The sequence below is a fragment of the Dicentrarchus labrax genome, unplaced genomic scaffold, assembly GCF_905237075.1.
Source record: "Dicentrarchus labrax unplaced genomic scaffold, dlabrax2021, whole genome shotgun sequence".
In the NCBI taxonomy this organism is placed as follows: Eukaryota; Metazoa; Chordata; class Actinopteri; family Moronidae; genus Dicentrarchus; species Dicentrarchus labrax.
The window spans coordinates 4,811,256-4,829,724 of record NW_026136705.1 but is presented as its reverse complement, the minus strand read 5'-3'; the positions used below and the strand labels follow the sequence as shown (position 1 = coordinate 4,829,724).

Genomic DNA, 18,469 nt, shown 5'->3' with positions numbered 1-18,469 from the left:
TCCATTCTGGGCTACTGTAAAAACATGGTGGTTCAAATTGTCTAAGGCAACCCACTCCCTCAGTAAAAAAAACAGCTCATTCTGAGGTAAGAGAAACACAGAAATTCTTTATTTTCAGGTGATTATACACAAAAAAATACACACATACAATACAAATCTGTATGTGTGCGTGTATATATACACACATACACACACATATATTATCGTTTACATATGTACAATTGAAGTCTTCTGGTTTTCATTTTCCTACCCTGTGTAGATTCTCTGAAAATACATTCATTTCTTTCATTGCATGTTTCATTTTATAAATAAACATACAACAATTGCATGTTGTTTATTTATTTATAAAATGAATATGGTACACAAAATTTACTGAGTAAGGAACGAGTGGAGGATGACCAGACAATGACTGAATCATCAATAAGAAGTTATAATTCTGAATGAAGGTCTATATAGTGGATGGTGATTTATTAAAGCACTGACTGGGAGATACTATTTTAAGGAATCATCAGGTAATGATTACTTCATAAATATCAACCATTTTCTTTGTGGGTGATTCCTGATTAACTCTGAACCAGCTGCTGAGTGGCACAAAACTATTAACAACTAATAACTTAATCATCAGTCTCTTTTTGTGACCCCTCAGGAGAAGTAATCCCTAATTAATGATTATGACAAGTAACTACAGAGTTTTTACTGGTGAATTTAAAGATTCTGAATCAGAATCAGAATCAGAATCGGGTTTATTGCCAAGTAAGTTTTTACTTTTGAAATATAAGATAAAGATAGAAAGATCTGAAGCTGTACAAGAATGATATTTACAATGATTCTCTAGCTACTTGTCATATAGTCCCCCTGTTGTAGTTATTCACTACCTACTTATTAATGATTAATAAATAAGTAATTACTCACTAGTGCATGTTTTTAGCTTTACCAGTACAAAACACTTATGGAGACATCTTCAGACATGATGTTGTCCTCCTGAAAACTTTTATGGCTTGTTCGTTACGCTTATTCTAGGGAGGAGAGAGAAACTTTGTCATTTCTCAGAATCGTGACATTGTGTTACCATTCATTTCTACAAACGCTCGGACAGTCAAAACGGATACAGAAGCTTACCTTAAGCTGATGTTTCATGTTTTGCTGAAAACAGTTTTCCTGGAAAATAAACGAGAATACAAATTAATTTTTGTAGTAGTTGTTGTTGAAATTTTGAACAACTAAATGAAGAACATACCTCGGACATATTCCCATGCACGTATGATTTGTTCTTTAAAAACAATACAAAAAAAAACATGTCAGCATGTTGTAATTATTGCTTGAGAACTAAACAGTCTTTATTATTACCACAATAGAACAATAGAGGGGGTCCACCCTTTGCCAAAAATGTGTTATATCCCCCCCCCCCTCCTTTTTTTTTTTTTTGTTAATTTTAAACAAAAAATTATAAACCCCCAATTTGGTATGAAACCTACTGATTTATTTATTCTGAGCCAGGATAGCAAATGTTGGTGTTCTTATCCTGAAATTGATTATAGCTCCTCCAGAAAATGTAGACTGTCTTATACGTTTTTTGTAAAATTGTTGACTGCGAAAAATGTTAACTGATGTGCTTTGCATTGCGCATTTAAAAGCATGAAGGTTTCAACGTTTGTAAAAATTCTCCAGCACAAATTTGTCCTTTGCAGGAAGACCAGAGATGACATACATGCAGTTTGAGCCTAAATTGTGGAAGGGATAATGGCCAACGAGGCATCAATTTTCAGGAAGTAGTAGATGACGTGGAGTAATGACACTGTTCCCAAATCAATATCAAGATTTTCACGAACAAATCATAGGCCATGTGTACTGGCCGGTGCAGCCTGAACTAGCGAGTTGAAAAGCTAATGGGATGCGAGATGATCGCTTGCCTTATCCATGAGTTCAGAGGGGCAGTGTAGGGGCTTGTGTGTTACAGATGCCATCCTGGGGTGTTCGGAGGATATAGAACTTAAGGACTGATGCGATGCTCAGTGTTGTGAGATATGTTTTTAAGATATTCAGGTTTTGTTTTCATTAAATGTATTTCAGCGCAATAATTTAGAGTGGTGAACCGTTTCACTGGAACTACTTAGTAGGTGTCCTACATCAGGTAATGATAGACACTCAGCAGCCAATCAGAATCAAGTATTCACTTAGACCATGGTATAACAATTAATATTCTTCTCTATATTGCAGTTGTTTTAATACTGTTGTTGCTTAATGTCACAATAGACAAAGTAATTTAATGTAGTAGTTAAGCAAGATTTGATGCTTCTTTACCAGATTAAATAATATAATAAAAAGTTAAAAAGTTAGAAAATGCTAAAGCTGTATGCTACCTCCACTGTGCGTCTTTGAGCAAGCTTAAATGAGATTGTGACCTACTTCTGGAGTAAGAGGACAGAGACGAATTTTTAAATAAGGATGATGTTTTGCTCTCACCTTTGAAACAGCATATCAAAATGACTGGCACTAAAACTGTCAGTATGCCTCCAATGAAGAAAGCAAAATGTCTACACCTGTGTAGAATTAGTTGTGGCTGAGGTGAAGGCCCAGGCTGAGGCTGGTCATCTGAAACAACAAGGAGGAGACAACAACATAATTAAGATAACTTGTTGAATTTAACCTGTTACAGCCCTTGTATCTCAACATACTGTTACGTACAAATGTTCATTTAAGTCCATTGTGTCCTTACCATCACACTTTAAAGTGATGTCATTTGAGGTTTGGTCCGTAGCCCTTCTGGAGATGCAGGAGAATTTCACATGTGTGGTTTTGGTGTTGATAAATGCTAAAAGTGCAGAGTTGCCAGAGTTGCTCAAGTCAAAGACATTCACAATCGGAGGTTCGACCTTCCAGGACAAGTCAACACCTATCTCAGGTGAAGAACAAATCAGTCCCACCCAGCAGCCTCCTTTTGTAGATGTTGTAGTGACGTTCTCTATGTTCGGTTTCTGGGGGAGTTCTGCAAAAGATTAAATTGGAAATGTTGATTAGATGTAATCAATGTTTTTGTTAGGGACATGCTGAACTCGGTGAGAAAATCGCAATGCAAACAGCTGAGTAAGAAAAAGCATTAAAGATAAGAGGGAAAAATAAAGTCTGTCTCATTTCATTTAGGACTGTTCTACCAAGTCAAGCTGGCTAACTTTGAAAATACAATGTGTGAAAATACTTTTGTTCACATAAGCATATTTAACCGCCTGACAAAGCCAAAATTTCAGTCAGTAAGCTAGTGACACTTACGTTTCACTATGAGCTTAACCTTTTTTACGCTGCTCTGTCCTTGAGTATTGATGAGGTTGACACTGTATTCCATGGCATCCATTGTGTTCACATTACGGATCATCAAGTCACCTAATGAATACAGAAAAAACTGTCAAGAACAGAACAGATACTGTCAAGAGAGAAATAAAGTAACGATCTGTTTGTCTTACCTGAGGTGATGTTGAGTCTAAGTCTCCCTTTATACAGGTAGAACCGCTCAGTAACTTTCCTCCCATTGCGATAGGTGGCTATCCAAGTGGTGTTGGAAAATACTGACCACTCAATTTTGGAAAGGGTCCATGAAGAGTTGGCCTGTGAGGGCAGGGTAACAGTATCCCCAAGGTACCCAGGGACCTCGAGGGATTCAACCAGTGCCACTGTAAAAAAAAGAAAAAAAACAATTTTAACAGCCATTATACCCAGTTCTCTCAGGTTTTATACAGAAATGAGCAGAAGAAAAAGCAACACTTACATAGAAACAGCTGGTTTGTGCTTACATTCAAAGATAGTCGAGACTACTAAACAACAGTTTTAGTTTCAGCAGCATTTGGTCTTTCCATGTTTTTAACTGCACTGTAAAAAACAACCTATAGAATTTACCCAATAAAACTGAGGTAACAATTTGCACTCACTTTGTTTGGGTATATTTGACTCCATATTTTGAGTAAAGATTACCTTAAATCAAAAGCTATGAAATACTCAAATAAATTAAGTAAAGTTTACCTCATATTTCTCAGTACATTCCACAACTAATTACTCATTAAAAATGGGTAATATTAACCCTTGATTCTTAATAGGTATTTACTTAATAATTACTATTCATAATTTATTAATATGAGTAATTAACTGTTACTTATTCAAGGAAGGTAAGATTTACCCAAAAACTTACTGTCAGACAGTGATGATGTCAATGTTTTTTATTCACAAAATCACAAAATATTTCCACCTGAGGATAAATTATTGCTACAGGGAACAAGAGTAGAGCAAGGGAGAGATGAAGCACCTTCAAAAGTGTTCAAAAGTGTTCAAAAGGTTTAAAATAATATGCAACGTTCTGCACAACAGGATCACAAAACATTTCAAACACCTGTTTTATAATAACATGTAATAATATATAATCCATGTTGTTCCTGAACAACTAGACAAATCATGTTTACTTGTTTGAAGTATTTAGGATTGCTAAAATAAAATAAAATAAAATAAATTAAAAATTACACAACCCCATCCAACTGTGTCCATCTACAAAAACTAAGTGCTATGCTCTGCAGAATGCTATGTATATGAAGCAAGTTCCTGAAATTATATGAATGAAAAACCTCATTAGAACAAGAGGGGAAACGTCAGATATGCCAGATCTTTCATATAAACAGTTAATTCCATGAGCTTGCTTTTGAGGCTGTGGTCAGGGAGGAGAAGAGGGGAAGAGGAAGAGGAGAGGAGAGAAGAGGAGAGGAGAGGAGGAGATCAGAAACGTCAGGTATGCCAGAACTTTCACATAAACAGTTCATTCCATGAGCTTGCTTTTGAGGCTGTGGACCTTCTTAAGAAGTGTTGTTCCGTCAAGCTCCAGAAAAAGTTTCTGGAATACTTCCAAGGTATTTTTCAGTATCTTGGAATACTCAAGGTTGAGGGCATAGATCAATCCCATGAGCAGCACACATGCCTTGGTTCGATTTCCACACCCAGTCAGCACTTGGTCTCCCTCAATGACAATGGCCACTTCTGCTGGATCTTCCTCAGCCATGACATCATGGATCACAATGACCTTAATGGTTTGGATTGTGTAGTCCTCACAGTCCTCCATGTTAAAAAGAAAAAAACAAAAAACATATACATTTTAATTGAAATATATGATATGAGGTGATGTTCCAATACATTTGACTCTTATCATCTTGTCAAAGGAATTTATTTCAACTCAAGCAGTTTATTTTGTATTAATCAGCAATTCAATAAAAGTAGGTGTCATTAAAAGGCTCAACATTCCACAATTGGTACATCTACATTTTCCATGATGCAATGTGGAAAGGAGAAGAGGAAGAGGAGAGGCGAGAAGAGGAGATCAGAGAGGAGAGGAGAGGAGAGGAGAGGAAGAGGAGAACTTCACTGCAAATGACATTTTAATGCTGTCTTTTAGAACATCGACAGCCACTTGAGAGTGAAAATATATATTTAGAAAATATATTTAGCGGATGACTAAAGAGAAATGAATGTTAACAAGATGCGCGGAAAGTAGGCCTACACTGCTCTCCATCAACACACTGTGGAGGCTCTGCACAGCAAACACACATAACGGTATGATTGCTAATATTGTAAAATACAGAACGCGAACAAATTTCACCGCAAACCCTACTTTCCGACTGTTAAAGATTGTTGAAGTCCCTATACGGTTATGTTATTTCCAGCGTTTTATCCCGACGTTAGACAGTGAACAACCGGCGCTGTCGCCGATTCAAACTTTCGGTTCAAGCATGCATGGCACGTAACACAGAAACACTCCGACTACAACTCTTGTGAAACAACTCGACAATTCCTAAACTGTCCTATGCATTCGCGATATTGTACACAGCAACATATAAAAGATTAAAGTGAGTTTACCTTCAGTTCAGACGGCAGCGGGAAGCAGCAGGCATCCTTCAAAAATTCTAATCCCGCTCATCCAGGTCTGATGCATGCGCACATCGCAGCGTAGAACCGGTTGCTTTGGGTAAATGTTACCCTATTTTTCCATGTAACACTTGTTACTGTTAAAAAATGGGTAGTGCAGGTATAATTTACCCATTATTTTATAGTTTCTTTGATAACTAGAATAATCTGGTAAATTTTAGACAATTTGCATGGTTTATATTTACAACCCTCAAAAATCCTTTTTTACAGTGTGCTCACATGGAGGATTTAAAGAACAGAAGGGAAGGAGTCTGATCTGTGAACTTTACTTCTAAATAAGGGTCGGCATAATTGGGGAAATGTAGTCTTCCTATTCAAAGATAGGAACCATTCACTTCTAACAGCCATGCTAGCGTCCCTGTGAGAATGGACTGAAGCACAGGAGCATTTTAGACTAAATGCTCACATAGTGGACTATTAAGAACATACAAAATATACAACATACGTAGTAGCAATTAGGTTGTAGGAATAAAGAGGACATAATTATATACATAAAGTTTTTTACTTCTTCCTTCTTTTTGTCACACATGACTCAACAGAATAAACAATATGCTATAGACCAATTCCCTTCCTTTTGACTTTTAATCAAACCCAAGCGAGACATTTGAACTGATGAGTAAAAAACTAATTGAGTATTTACATTTGGTCTGTGATCAGTTTTATCAATTTCTAACCCCAGATAGTATATCTGCCTCAAGAAGTTACGTCTACTTTCTGCTCCAAATTTTCATTTCTCATTTTAAATATTTAAACGTTTTTGAAAGTTTGACACATCAGCTGCTGCTGGTATTTTCATTCGATAAAAAAACAGGACCTACCTTGGAACAAATGTAAGAGTAGAATTTGAAGCTGCATTGTTTCTGACAAATGGTGGAAGAACTAGCGGAAGAGAGGCTTTTTGAAGCTTCCTGTTTTTTTTTTTTTTTAAATCCAGCAACACCAACACCAATCACATGCTGCATGACATAAACCATTTATTACAAGCTTGGCCTGGAAATACTTAAACAAGCATTAGATTATTAATCATGTATCGGTCTTCCAGGAGTAACAAAATATTTTTAGTTGTATGATCAATTCTACACTCCCCTCACATTTATTCTCATATGGAGTATTTTTTTGCGTAAATATGCTATAGATTATTTCTTTCAAACATGACTGAACAATAGAAAGATGTTTTCTATTATGTAGTGTCCGTATTTTGAGTTATGCCATGGAATGTTTTTTTTCTTTCGTTTGGTGGATTCCAGTAGCTATAGGTAAACGTTGTTGTATAATACATTTAGAACACAATGGAATTTTTTTTACACGTCATTCTAGGTTTTCATACTCCCACTCGGTGACACTTCCTGTCTTCACCCCCAATAGATAAAAAGAAGAAGAAAAACTGGAGACAGCTGTGACTCATATGGGATGATTTATTAAAATCCTTTTACATCAACTCAGTCCTCAAAAAAAAAAAAAATAACAATCTTGCTTTTAAAGATACCTTTCTTCAGAGACAAGTGTTAGGAGCTTAAATCGAGTACAAAAAAAGTGATCAATCGAAAAACAGGAAAAATACAACCTTAGAAAACTGCATTGAAATGTAAACGTGAACTGCTTGTCAGTGGCACAACAATCTAACTGTAGTGTATAAAAGGACATCTTTGAGCGACAAAAGACACAAATGTGCACACGTATCAATCCATGGCCGGATAAGTCTGCTGGGGGGCCCGGTTTGACCCCTAGTATGTACAGCAGCGTCATTATTTCTCCAGACACTCAGGAAACCAACTAGTACTCTGTGGAGCGATTAATCGGTTAGTTCATCAACAGAAAAGCAACTATTTTAATAATAAGGAGTTTTTAAACGTTTATGAAACAGTCTCAGTTTAATACTGATGCTTCTATATGACCTACATAAACAAATAAGACCATCAGCGAGAAGACTGGCTATTTCTATAAAGTTATTCCTAATGCCACCACCTTCCACCAGGTCGGAACACTACCACTATTGTCCACTGGGACCGCCATAAACAACATAAAATTAAAAGTTCCTTGTAGCTGCTTTAAAGTACGAGTTTACACGTCAATGTCTGTTCAGAAGTCTTGGTGACAACTGCATATGTCAAATAAGTCGTATTAAGCCTTTTGCGGCTCGAGAAATGAAGTATGAATAAAAGTAGGAAAAAATGCCTCAAGTGATGTCACTTGAGTCGGCGTCACTTGGGGTTGGAGATTACAAGTTTGGAAATGGAAAATATCTGTGGGTGTGGAGTTTAAAATAAGTGAGCTTACCAGTCCTCTGTAAACGGCTCCTCATCTCTGCCTGAGACTCGAGGCTACATTAGCTGCTACTAGCATAACATACCCAAATATCTAACTGTGCTGTGGGCAGTAGGGTTGCATTGTGGGTAATGTAGGTGTCAGGTTTCAACCAGGAAGAAGAATGTGTGGAATAATAATAATAAAAAAAAAAAGGACTGCATCTCTGGTTCTGCTGCATTCATTTTGATTTTTTTTTCACCATCCACTGCAAGGGGAGTTTCTCTTATAGGGCACTTCTATAAGACAGGGTCACACAGTCTGGTAATGAAGGTTGCAATTTAATTTATATTGTACCTTAAGTGTGAAAATTCATAAAAAATAAACTAATTTTTAATCAAATTACATAGATGGAATGACCTATGGGCTTTTGGGCCTCTCCCCACTTTGTCAAGTTGCTCAATCACACACACGAATTCACCCACTCGAAAAATATAAAAAAAGACAGTAATTAACATCAAGCTGCCAAAAAGAAGCACATCGGTGGTACTAGGCGGTGTTATCCTGGAGTGTGAAAACATCTGTTACCAGGGATACTGGACTTAAACTCGTCTCCTATACTGTGCCCACATTGTGCTTAGAACGTTAAAGTGTACGCCGTTACACAAATTTCCGTGGGTGGATTTGTAGAAAAAAGTGGTTCAACAGAACCTGAGCAGGAGATAGTTCAACAAACTGATTATGAAATACTCAGTGCATCAAGTCAATCCAGTGTTTTTTTACTTCATACTTAGATTGGTAAGTTTATCTGCCCACTTTTCAGTAAACTTTTCAGCGGAATCAAACATAGAGGAAGCAGTTCAAAAGCAGCATCATCTCCATTTGATTCAGTCAGTGAATCCAGTCAATGCACAAAAGGTGAGAGAAGGCCTGACCTTTTAGTAGATTCTTTTATAGCCTGTAAAGGCCACACAAGAAGTTCAAGTAAAAGAGAAAAAAAGAAGTAAAATTAGCTAAGAGTGAGCTTAAGTGAAGCCTCTCATGTCTGCATAAGAAAAGGTCAGCTGTACAGTGTTCCTGCTCATAAGACTATTTCCCACCGACAGTCCATATCGTACATGGGAAAATCTAATCTATAGACTCATGGGGTTGTTTTTTAACCAAACAATCAAATTCTTATCAAAACAATGCATTACATTAAATCTGTAGTGTAACACTTCTAAGAAACAGCCCTATTTCTTCAGTACCATGGAAGTTGAAAGGAGTCAACAGTGTAAGCAGAAGTTAAGAGTCAGCACTTCGGTATAAATGTCCACTTGTTCACCAGAAAAGAGGAACATGGTCAGAGATAGGGCAGTTCTGCAGGCGTGAATTTTTTTCTCTGTAGCTTCCTGACATTTTAGCCATGTCTTCTTTGCATATTTGGATGTCACGCTTATAAACAAATATAAATCATTAAAAATAACTATGCAATTCCAAAAAGGTATAAAAAAAGATACCCTGAAAGCACAAAGATTAGTAACTTTGAGCCAACATCCTTCTTCTTTCTTCCGTCCATTATTTATCACCTTCCTCCTACACAGAAGTCTCTGACTGAAGCTTCATGACAAACTTGTGGCTTTTCGGGTCAATGAACTCCTCGCCCAGGTGCAGGAAGGGGAGGGGTGTCACTGTGACGACCAGAGAGAAGTCAAGGCGTCTCAGGGAGAAGACCTGGCCTTGACGTAGAGCAGCAGTCACAGGCTCCTCACTCACTAGTGTCCACTGGCGTCCCCTGCTGGTGTCTAGGTACTGGAGGGTGGGCCCTGGGCTGAGGTAACGCTCAAGGAAAGCCTGAGACACACATGAATAGTTGCACCAATAAATACACTGTCAGAAAAACTTTAACGTAGTTTTTACATGAAGAGGACAAATGATCAGTTTATAGTAAACTGAGTTAATATACTTGTTGAAGTAACTGACAAAAAAACAATAAAAAAAAAACAAACAAATAAGATCACATAAAATAAATACAAAAATCTAAATAAAATACAATAAATTAAACACAGCTGTGGAATGATGATTAAAATATTATAGAAATAGAAATAACCAAAATAAAATAAGAATCCCTTGACACTTGTAACTACCCTCCTTACCTTGGGGGTCATGTTGTGCGTGATGCAGAACTGCAGGTGGTTGATGATGCTCTCCATGCTGTGGTAGAACTGCTGCCTGGTGGCGCGGAGGTATTTCTGCATGGCTCGTGCCATGGGGGCAAAGATGGCTTGGGCCGCCTCCCTGGGGTCCATCACCTCCCGCGGGTGTTTCGGGGAGGACGTGGTCGCCTCTTCTTCCTGGTAACGCTTGATGTGGGTGAAGGCTTCTTCTACTGCCACCACAAGTCTGGGAGGAGAAATGGCAGAGTGAGTGAGACGCAAACTTAAAGCTGTTCTAATCAACATTATACATTAAATATTACATAAGAGTCAAATGACTAATGTGAAAAGGACTGCTCGTAGCAATGAACCCACAGATATTGCAGCTTTAAAAGACTTTGGTGACTTTCGGGCAAATTCAGTCCGTATCTTTATGTGTGATTTATTATTTGTGAAGATATGTCCTCACCTGGCTTTGCGTTTGCGGACCCTCCGCTCCACCTCGGCCTCCTCGTAGTAGTATTCATTGTGGGAGTTATCTCTTCTCCGAGCAGCGGCTGCAACCATGGTTCTGGACTGCCCCGTAGAGTTATTTGTGCTGTTCTCTGTACACAGAAACACTGAAATTAAAGAGGATCGATCCATCCAATTGGCAAGAACATCCTGGGCATGTCTGCAAAGTATAGCCGTTTTTATTCAATGTATGATTTTGGGAATTTACATACCAATTAAATAATTTTAGTGGGGGAATTTTTTCCTTAAGGCAGTTTATCAATTTGTTAAGTTCTGGCTAGTATAAAATTAAACTGAAGCATTTCTGTCAGTTACATAGACACCACAGAGATGTACTGTAGATCATCTGTATCTCATTGTTACTGCAGGCGACATAGTACAATTGTAAAATATACACATGGTAGGAATTGCTCTAATGTAGAGCGGGCTGAATGGGGAAAAAAAACATTAAAGATGAAATACTGCACACAAGATCATTTTACCTTCCCCTAGATTGTACACTTTGAAGGCAGACATCTTCTTGGAGAGGATAGACTTGGGCAGATTGAGCAGGGCGGGGTTATAGACCGGGAAGTCACTGTAGTACTGGTCCAGAACCCACACAGCTGCCCGCTGAATACTGCGTTAGCGTGAGAAGGAGGAAAAAAAAGAGAAGTTAAGCATTTAAAATGGCAAAGCGCTGTTACTGGTGCATATCAGCCATGACCACCCGACAGTTTCATGGCCACTCAAAATACGCCGATAAAGGAAGTGGTGCACCACTTGAGGTAGAAACAGCCTCTGCCATTGTGCACGCATTAAGAGACATGTCTACTGATACTGTGGGAATCCCATCATCAAGCAAATTACAGTGATAAGCAGGAAAGTAACTAGAAAACACAAAATGTATATAGTTGCTATAACATACAGGAATGATCTATGACTGTTGCGGTTTTCAGCATTCATTTTCAGGCAACCTGAGCTCATTTTGTATTTATTACATAATTATTATCATCATCTTTTTCAGACTTGACAGCACCCAAAAAAAATCCTGCACAATTGTCTGTATTTGTTCTTCTAATGTTTGAAAATGTTGTGCAAGGACAAACTGTGCTGAATTTCAAGTGACTCAGGCACATGACTACTGAATTATTCATTTACTATATTTTTGCTGAAGTGCTGCCTATAGACAGACAAAAGTATCACATCATGCATCACCTAAATATGGTTGTCTAGTGCAGTCAAGCTTGCAGTTGCAATGTCACACTTCAATATGGCGACGTCTACACAAGCAGAGGCTTGCGTTTGCATACTCTTATCACAAGTAAGACGACGGTATTAGGCAGCTGGACTGATTGAAATAGAAGCATATTTGTTTAAACTCTGATGGATGACGCATAATGAAACTTTCTGTGTAGACATGCTGTAAACTTAAAAGGCTTTTAGGCTAACACCACCCACATGTTTAGGGTACTAAGTGTCGCTATTACATATCCTGGGTGCGTCTTTTAAATCATCTTCAAAGTGTCTTTGTAGTTCGTAGCATTTAGCACAAATGTAGGAAAATAGGTAGTAAATAAAGAGGTTTTTATACATCTGCTAATAACAGACAAACAAGGCTGCAAAGATAACCTCCCTGACCTTCAATTGGCAATTGTGGATTTCTCATTTGGAATAAAAAACGAAAATGAAAAAAATAAACAATGAATATTCCAGATGTTCCACAGTCCACATATACCAACCTGAGATAACCCACGTTGTAGAAGCGACTAGCTCCATCTGTGGTCCTCACAACCTTCAGACAGAAAGCAGGCTGCAGATGTCTGACCTCCAGAAGCACCAGGGCCAGGTACTGAATGAACAGCAGCGCGTCCACCAGAGATGCTGCGTATCCCACAATCCCCCTGTAGTCCGTCTCCCTGGGCTCCAGCACCCGCACCCCGTAGAAGAGCCAATACGATGCCACAAAGAGGAAGACCAATGCCAGCAGCAGACAGCGGAAGATGAAGAAGCGTGGCAGAGTGGCTCTGGGCGGGCGGAGAAACAGCGCCCAGGTGGAGATGAGGAGGATCAGGAGCTTGAAGGCCAGGGAAATGTAAAGGCCCTCACACGGTGTGCCGCAAGGTTCCAGCGTGTCCCGCCACAGCAGCTGTGGGAGGGCCAAGAAGGCCAGAGGAGTGATGAGAGCAAAGAACCCCAGGACCGCGCCCAACGCCGGGCCAAGATACCGGCGGCACTCCAGCGGCGAGGAGTCCTCAAGGTCCTTAGAGAGCCGTGTCAGGTCCTCGTTGGAGATGCTGTCCACGGAGGTGCCAGTGACCACCGTGGTGGTCTCGCCCCAGTTGTCATCCTGAAGAGAGAGAGAGAGGGGACAGTGTTGGTGATACGTGGTCGAGCACAGCTTACGCAGCTAAATGATTCAGATTTAACTCTGACCCTGTCGTCTCCTCTGGTGGACTCGGCGTCCAGCAGCGACTCCGTGGGAGCCTGGATGGTCACCGACTTGTCTCCCCGGATACCGATGTCCCGACTCTTTGAGCGATGCCTGTCCCTCCGCTCCCTGGAGGAGAAGAAAAAGTGTACAGGTTAGGGGTAGTTTATTATCCATGAATAGACAATAAGTGCCCGTTTACATATAAACCCCGAGGCACTGATTTGATCATTTGATAGCCATTGTGATCAAATGCTAATCTGGCAAGCTAAACCCAAAGCCACTACGGGTCAATTTTTATGCAATTATAGCATCTGGGGGTGCATTTCAGGGTTGCAACTAACAATTACGTTCAATATCAATTAATCACTCAATTATTTTCTATTTTATGATCAACAAAATAATCGGCAGATAATTAAAATGCATTACTAGCTGCAGCCCTTCTTGGAATACAGTACAATCTGCGGCCCACTACCTGTGTTTGCGGGAGCTTCGTGAGTGGGACGACTTGTAGGAGTAGCCCGAGTACGTCGACTCGTTGTCCATGTCGGAGGCCGGCGGTGGGCGGGGTTTCCTGGCTCCTCCTGCCCCCAAGCCGCCGCCTTTCTCCCAGACCACGCCCAGCTGGCTCTTGCGATTGCTGATGGACTTGGAGGAGAGGGCCAGAGGGAGGCGCAGCAAGTCCACTTTACTCCTGAGGGAATCTATCTTGGAGGCCTGGCCAAAGGAAAGAAAAGGATGGGGGAGGAAGACGATGGCGAGAGACGGGAAGATAAATGGTTGAAATGGTTGAGTTTGGGAGAGGCCAAAGATGGCGTGAGAGGGAGAAAGTGGAGAGAGGAGAGTGAACGGAAGGGGAGGCAGAGAGAGAAATGAGGAGAGAGGGAAGGGCGAGAGATAATTTGTCATATCAGACGGGTATAAAAGCATCTCAGAGGGAAACATACCAAGTAACAGCAACAAGAAGAGAGACAGCATTGTTAAAGTGCTGGCACCGGCAGTGTGTGAAAGTGTCTGTGTGTGTGCTTTCAGTCGCACAGGACGCGGCTGGGCCCATTCTTCCGCTTTGAGGGAGTTTTTATGAGCAAACTCAAGTGATTTGGCCCCAAGTGTGTTCTCGGCCAATAAAGGGCAATTACGCCGCCTTCTATTCTGGGCTGCAAGTCTCCGGTGTGCACGACATGCAGGAGTGGAGGCAGAACATCAGAGTAGCTCTAAAAATGTTCCAGCTCCGCACAAAACCGACATTGGAGACCGTGCACAGTGTCTCATTTATACAAATAAAGAAAAGATGTTTTATTTTTTTGTTACTTATGTTGGTTTATCTCTGTGTTTTGGGGGTTTTTTTTTTTGGGTCCATGTGATACACACTCGCCCGGATGCCACATTCCCCAACTGTCCCCTGCGGTCTCCAAGGGCAACAGAGCTTAACTACTACAATGGGGATGAATGGGAGGCTAGGGGTGAGAAAGGACAGGAGGGGGGTAGTTGCCGGGGTAACCAGACCATCAACTTTACACCCCCTCCTCTCCTTCTGCCTCAAATACACACCTCAGAAGACAGAGACACTTTAGCAGGCCCCTGCTCTGACTACGAATCTGTTTTTCCCCCTATTTTTAGATTTTCAAATGGACAATCACCCCCCCACCCCCCCAAAAAAAGGGTACTTTCCGATTTGGACGTAGAACAAGCAGACTCATAATCTAATAACAAATCTCCTCACGCTCTCAATTTGCGTCCATCTTCCACATTAGACACTACAGTGTTCAGTAACAGCTTTCATGTGATTCACACATGGACTTCTCAGCTGGGACATCAGCAAGCAGATATATTAGCGGGTCACACAAGGTTGCACTCATAAAAAAAGCTGTGAAAATGTGTTTCAATTCCAACGAGTTTCCTTAAACCTGGGGTCAAAAGCTCACATTTATAGGAGTGAAAGAGTAAAGCCACTCTTTAAAAAGCAGTCTCAGAAGGCACCTGGGACATGGTTGTACTGTGTGATGAAACCAAAACAGAGCTTTTTGGGCCATTAGACTAAACCTTCTCTTTAGTATAAGCCAAACACTGCTCATCCTCCATAATGTACCACCTCTCCCGGAAAGGCTTGAGAGGGTGGAGGAGAAACAAACGCAGCTAAACACAGAGAAAGCTTTACACATCTGCAAGAAACCTGCCACCTGGGAGAGGGTTCGTTCTCCAGCAGGAAAATGAGCCCAAGCATGAAGACAAAGCTACACAGGGATGGCTTTACGACAATGTTTATGTCCCGCAGTGGCAGAAGATGCAATAAAACATTTAAAAATGTTTCTAGTACAGGGGAAAACAACAACAACAAAAAGGACAAAATACTGGGCTAGTCACATCGTCACGCCAAGCTGAGCAGCTCATTCTCTCGGTTAAAAATGGAAACCGCACAGACCCAAGGGCCCAGATACTCAAGTGGCGTGAAAAAATTATCTTTGGGTCTTCACTGCATACTTAGAAAGCCTTTTTTTTTTCTTCTCACGAGCAGGAAGCCAGGAACCGAGAGTGTAATGGTGGAAATCTTGGGACAGACACAACTGAAGAGCATGAGAATAAAGACAGAGCTTTAATCCTTGACGTCGACACAATGCACACCGCTGACTGACTGATTTGGAGGTTATTCTTCATTTAAAAAAATACATGTTTAGAGAGCGCAGGCTTCTTCGGTTGCCTCCCTTTCAAAAACAGTTCTCTATAAACATGTCAGAATGCACAATACCAGAGATTTTAACTTTATTATTGTACCGTAAACACAAATAAAACCAACCCTGTCTCTCTCTGAGACAGTCAATCCCATTGATCCCACTATTGAGCCTCACTGCAATCAATCCACAGCTGATCGATCCATGTTCAGCATCCTCTGGGATGTGAGAGGTTTCCACGTGCAGGGCGTTAACAGGATGGCCAGGGACAGAAACTGTTACCACAACAACCAGAAGATACCAGACTTTAAATCTGATGTTCTGTAGCTGAAGCTTTAAGAAGATCCTAAAAGTACATCTGCACTTGTTTTATGAGTTGTATCTTTAAAAACGAGTGAGATTCCTCTATTTTATAATAAAAAAGGTTATAAAAGTTTGTTAATAAGTGAAATGTTTGAGGTTTGTATTAAACATCTCGTTTAAAGTGGGTGTTTCTCGCCGTGCAGCCTCAGGTGGGTGCTGCGGGGCTCAAACCAGCTTTCCCCGAGTGGCTCCCGGGGGCCTCCAGGCCTCAGGGTGGCAGTGGGCCAGCGAGGCGTGGCTGCTGCCTCAACGCTGACTCCTGCAAACAACCCAAGCCCAGGCTTCGAGGCCTTTACCAACACACACGCTCAGCAGCATGGGGGGGGAAAGAGAAATAAAAGATAACCAGTGAGCGATGTGTTAAAGGCTGCAGCCGCGCCGAGGACGCACCGATCCAACAGCACGGCGACAAAGCAGAACACACCCAGGATGAAGTGATGCCGCAGTGAGCAACAGACCGGTGACCACACAGAAAGAAAAAAAAAAAAAAACAACAACTCACAAGTGCGTGAGCAAACCAGACTGCGCGGTGTCCATTTGGCCACACAGTGCGTAAAAGTGCGAAAATGTGGATAAAGTGAAAGGAAAAAAAAAGTCACTGTGCAAACCCGGAATACGCGTTCACACCGAGCCAATCTGTGATCGATACGGTTATCTGCCAACTCATCAGTCCTCACAGACGAGTGAAGGTGGACAAACAGAGTAATAACATGTGTGTGTGTGTGTGTGAGGGGGGGGGGCAAAGTGGTGGCAAATGTTTGTTTTTTTGGGTCATTTTAACACAAAAGCTCATGTAGAACTATATACATGCTCACACACTAACAGCCCATTGTACCCGTAAATCCCTGCAGGAGACTCTTACCTTTCTACCCAAAAGGAAAACGGCTGCGACCCGCAGCACAAAGAGCAGACCACCACCACCTCCTCCTCCTCCAACACCACCTCCACCAGCAGCAGCAGATCGTTTCCGACTAAAAGTGCCTCCAAATGCTCCAAAATTCACTTTCTCCCGACTCTTGTTTGTCCTCGGTTTCCGCGCTCATTCATAAAGCGTTGTGGTTTGTAACTCGACTCCTCGGCGTGAACGCAGTGGGGGTTTTTGGTTTTTTTTTTTCCGGCTGCAAATCGCATCTCAACTCTCGAGCACCGGAGCCGCACAAAAGGCAGCGACACGCACCTCATCCCGGCGGAGCATCTGCTGTGTGGCGGAGCCCCGCTGAGCTCTCTGTGTGTGTGTGTGTGTGTGTGTGTGTGAGAACATCCAGCACCGGCAGAGAGAGAGAGAGTTCAAATTGGAGAGAGTATATCCACAGCTTCCGGTACAGATTTTCAAAATAAAACAAGATATTTTCCAGTGCAACAAACCTTGCGTGCCTCAAAAAAAAAAAAAAAAAAAAAAGAAAAGAAAAAGAAAGAAGGCGATTGGTAAAATTATTGCTGGCTTTTAACAGTTACATTACTGGAAATCTGGAAGGAAATCTGTTCAGTATGAGATACAACCTCGATATATTGGGTGGGATCTTTTTTTAAATATAAATCTTCAAGTTTTAATAAATATACGGTTTTACCACACACACATATATATAGAAAAAAACTACATTCAGGATATTTTCAAACTAATTAATATAACTGCTTATGTATTGAAATTCTGATATCTGTCCTCAACATATTGAATATTTTTGCAGCGTCAACGGCTTTTATTTTTTGGCTGAGTATGCTCAACTTCCGGTCACGTTTCCACTGTAGCGACAGTGCTGGACACATTCAGGCTTCACCAAGCATGAAACTAAATTAAACCCTATTTTTTTTCCCTTTCTTTCGACTGTCAGAGAAAAAACCCATAGACCTTTTTCACAGCAGCCATTTTGACACGAAATATTAGGTCATATTAGTTAACAATGATACTATAGCAGCAACCTGTTTGACCTGAATGGACCAGAACCACCACTTGAGTTTACCCTACTATTTCATGTCAGAATGGTGCTGTGAAAAAGGCCTATACTCAGTCTTAGTTGTTATGAACAGATGATGTTATTTTATTGTTTTTTTCCTCACTTTTTTCCTGCACTGACCCTCCTCATCATCTGTTCTCTCTATCCAAATATATAAAAGTGTCTGCTGGCTTTTTGTTTCTGAACAATTCCTCTCAAACTGCTCAATCAAAAGATTCAACAGAAGTTGAA

The 18,469-nt window shown here is 40.7% G+C and overlaps 2 protein-coding genes across 3 annotated transcripts; both read right to left on the bottom strand.

Annotated features, from left to right (window-relative positions):
- Nucleotides 1–87: 87 nt before the first annotated feature.
- On the bottom strand, nucleotides 88–6,881 carry si:cabz01074946.1 (uncharacterized). Of its 2 annotated transcripts, none has more exons than XM_051401982.1 (8): nucleotides 6,771–6,881; nucleotides 3,459–3,665; nucleotides 3,268–3,378; nucleotides 2,717–2,986; nucleotides 2,464–2,592; nucleotides 1,238–1,270; nucleotides 1,120–1,158; nucleotides 88–1,016 (listed from the first exon to the last, which is right to left on the bottom strand). In XM_051401982.1, the coding sequence occupies exons 1-7, from the start codon at nucleotides 6,805–6,807 to the stop codon at nucleotides 1,121–1,123; spliced, it is 825 nt and encodes a 274-aa protein (XP_051257942.1). In that variant the 5' UTR covers nucleotides 6,808–6,881; the 3' UTR covers nucleotides 88–1,016; nucleotide 1,120. The 2 variants fall into 2 exon arrangements, with proteins under 2 accessions (XP_051257942.1, XP_051257943.1); XM_051401983.1 differs by having other exon boundaries at nucleotides 2,541–2,592.
- A 468-nt stretch (nucleotides 6,882–7,349) lies between these two features.
- LOC127363483 (vang-like protein 2) lies at nucleotides 7,350–17,323 on the bottom strand. The gene is made up of 8 exons (XM_051399972.1): nucleotides 17,149–17,323; nucleotides 13,730–13,971; nucleotides 13,260–13,383; nucleotides 12,566–13,173; nucleotides 11,327–11,463; nucleotides 10,801–10,936; nucleotides 10,332–10,578; nucleotides 7,350–10,029 (listed from the first exon to the last, which is right to left on the bottom strand). The coding sequence occupies exons 2-8, from the start codon at nucleotides 13,798–13,800 to the stop codon at nucleotides 9,772–9,774; spliced, it is 1,581 nt and encodes a 526-aa protein (XP_051255932.1). The 5' UTR covers nucleotides 13,801–13,971; nucleotides 17,149–17,323; the 3' UTR covers nucleotides 7,350–9,771.
- Between the last annotated feature and the right edge of the window lie 1,146 nt (nucleotides 17,324–18,469).

Coding starts and splice junctions, on each gene's coding strand:
- si:cabz01074946.1 (XM_051401982.1), bottom strand. CDS start 6,807: ATGCAGCTTCAAATTCTACTCTTACATTTGTTCCAAG. Junction 2,987..3,267: donor GGTTAAGCTCATAGTGAAAC/GTAAGTGTCACT, acceptor AATCTTTTGCAG/AACTCCCCCAGAAACCGAAC. Junction 1,159..1,237: donor TGCATGGGAATATGTCCGAG/GTATGTTCTTCA, acceptor TTTATTTTCCAG/GAAAACTGTTTTCAGCAAAA.
- LOC127363483 (XM_051399972.1), bottom strand. CDS start 13,800: ATGGACAACGAGTCGACGTACTCGGGCTACTCCTACAAGTCGTCCCAC. Junction 10,579..10,800: donor GTCCGCAAACGCAAAGCCAG/GTGAGGACATAT, acceptor TTCTCCTCCCAG/ACTTGTGGTGGCAGTAGAAG. Junction 10,030..10,331: donor CGCACAACATGACCCCCAAG/GTAAGGAGGGTA, acceptor TGTGTGTCTCAG/GCTTTCCTTGAGCGTTACCT.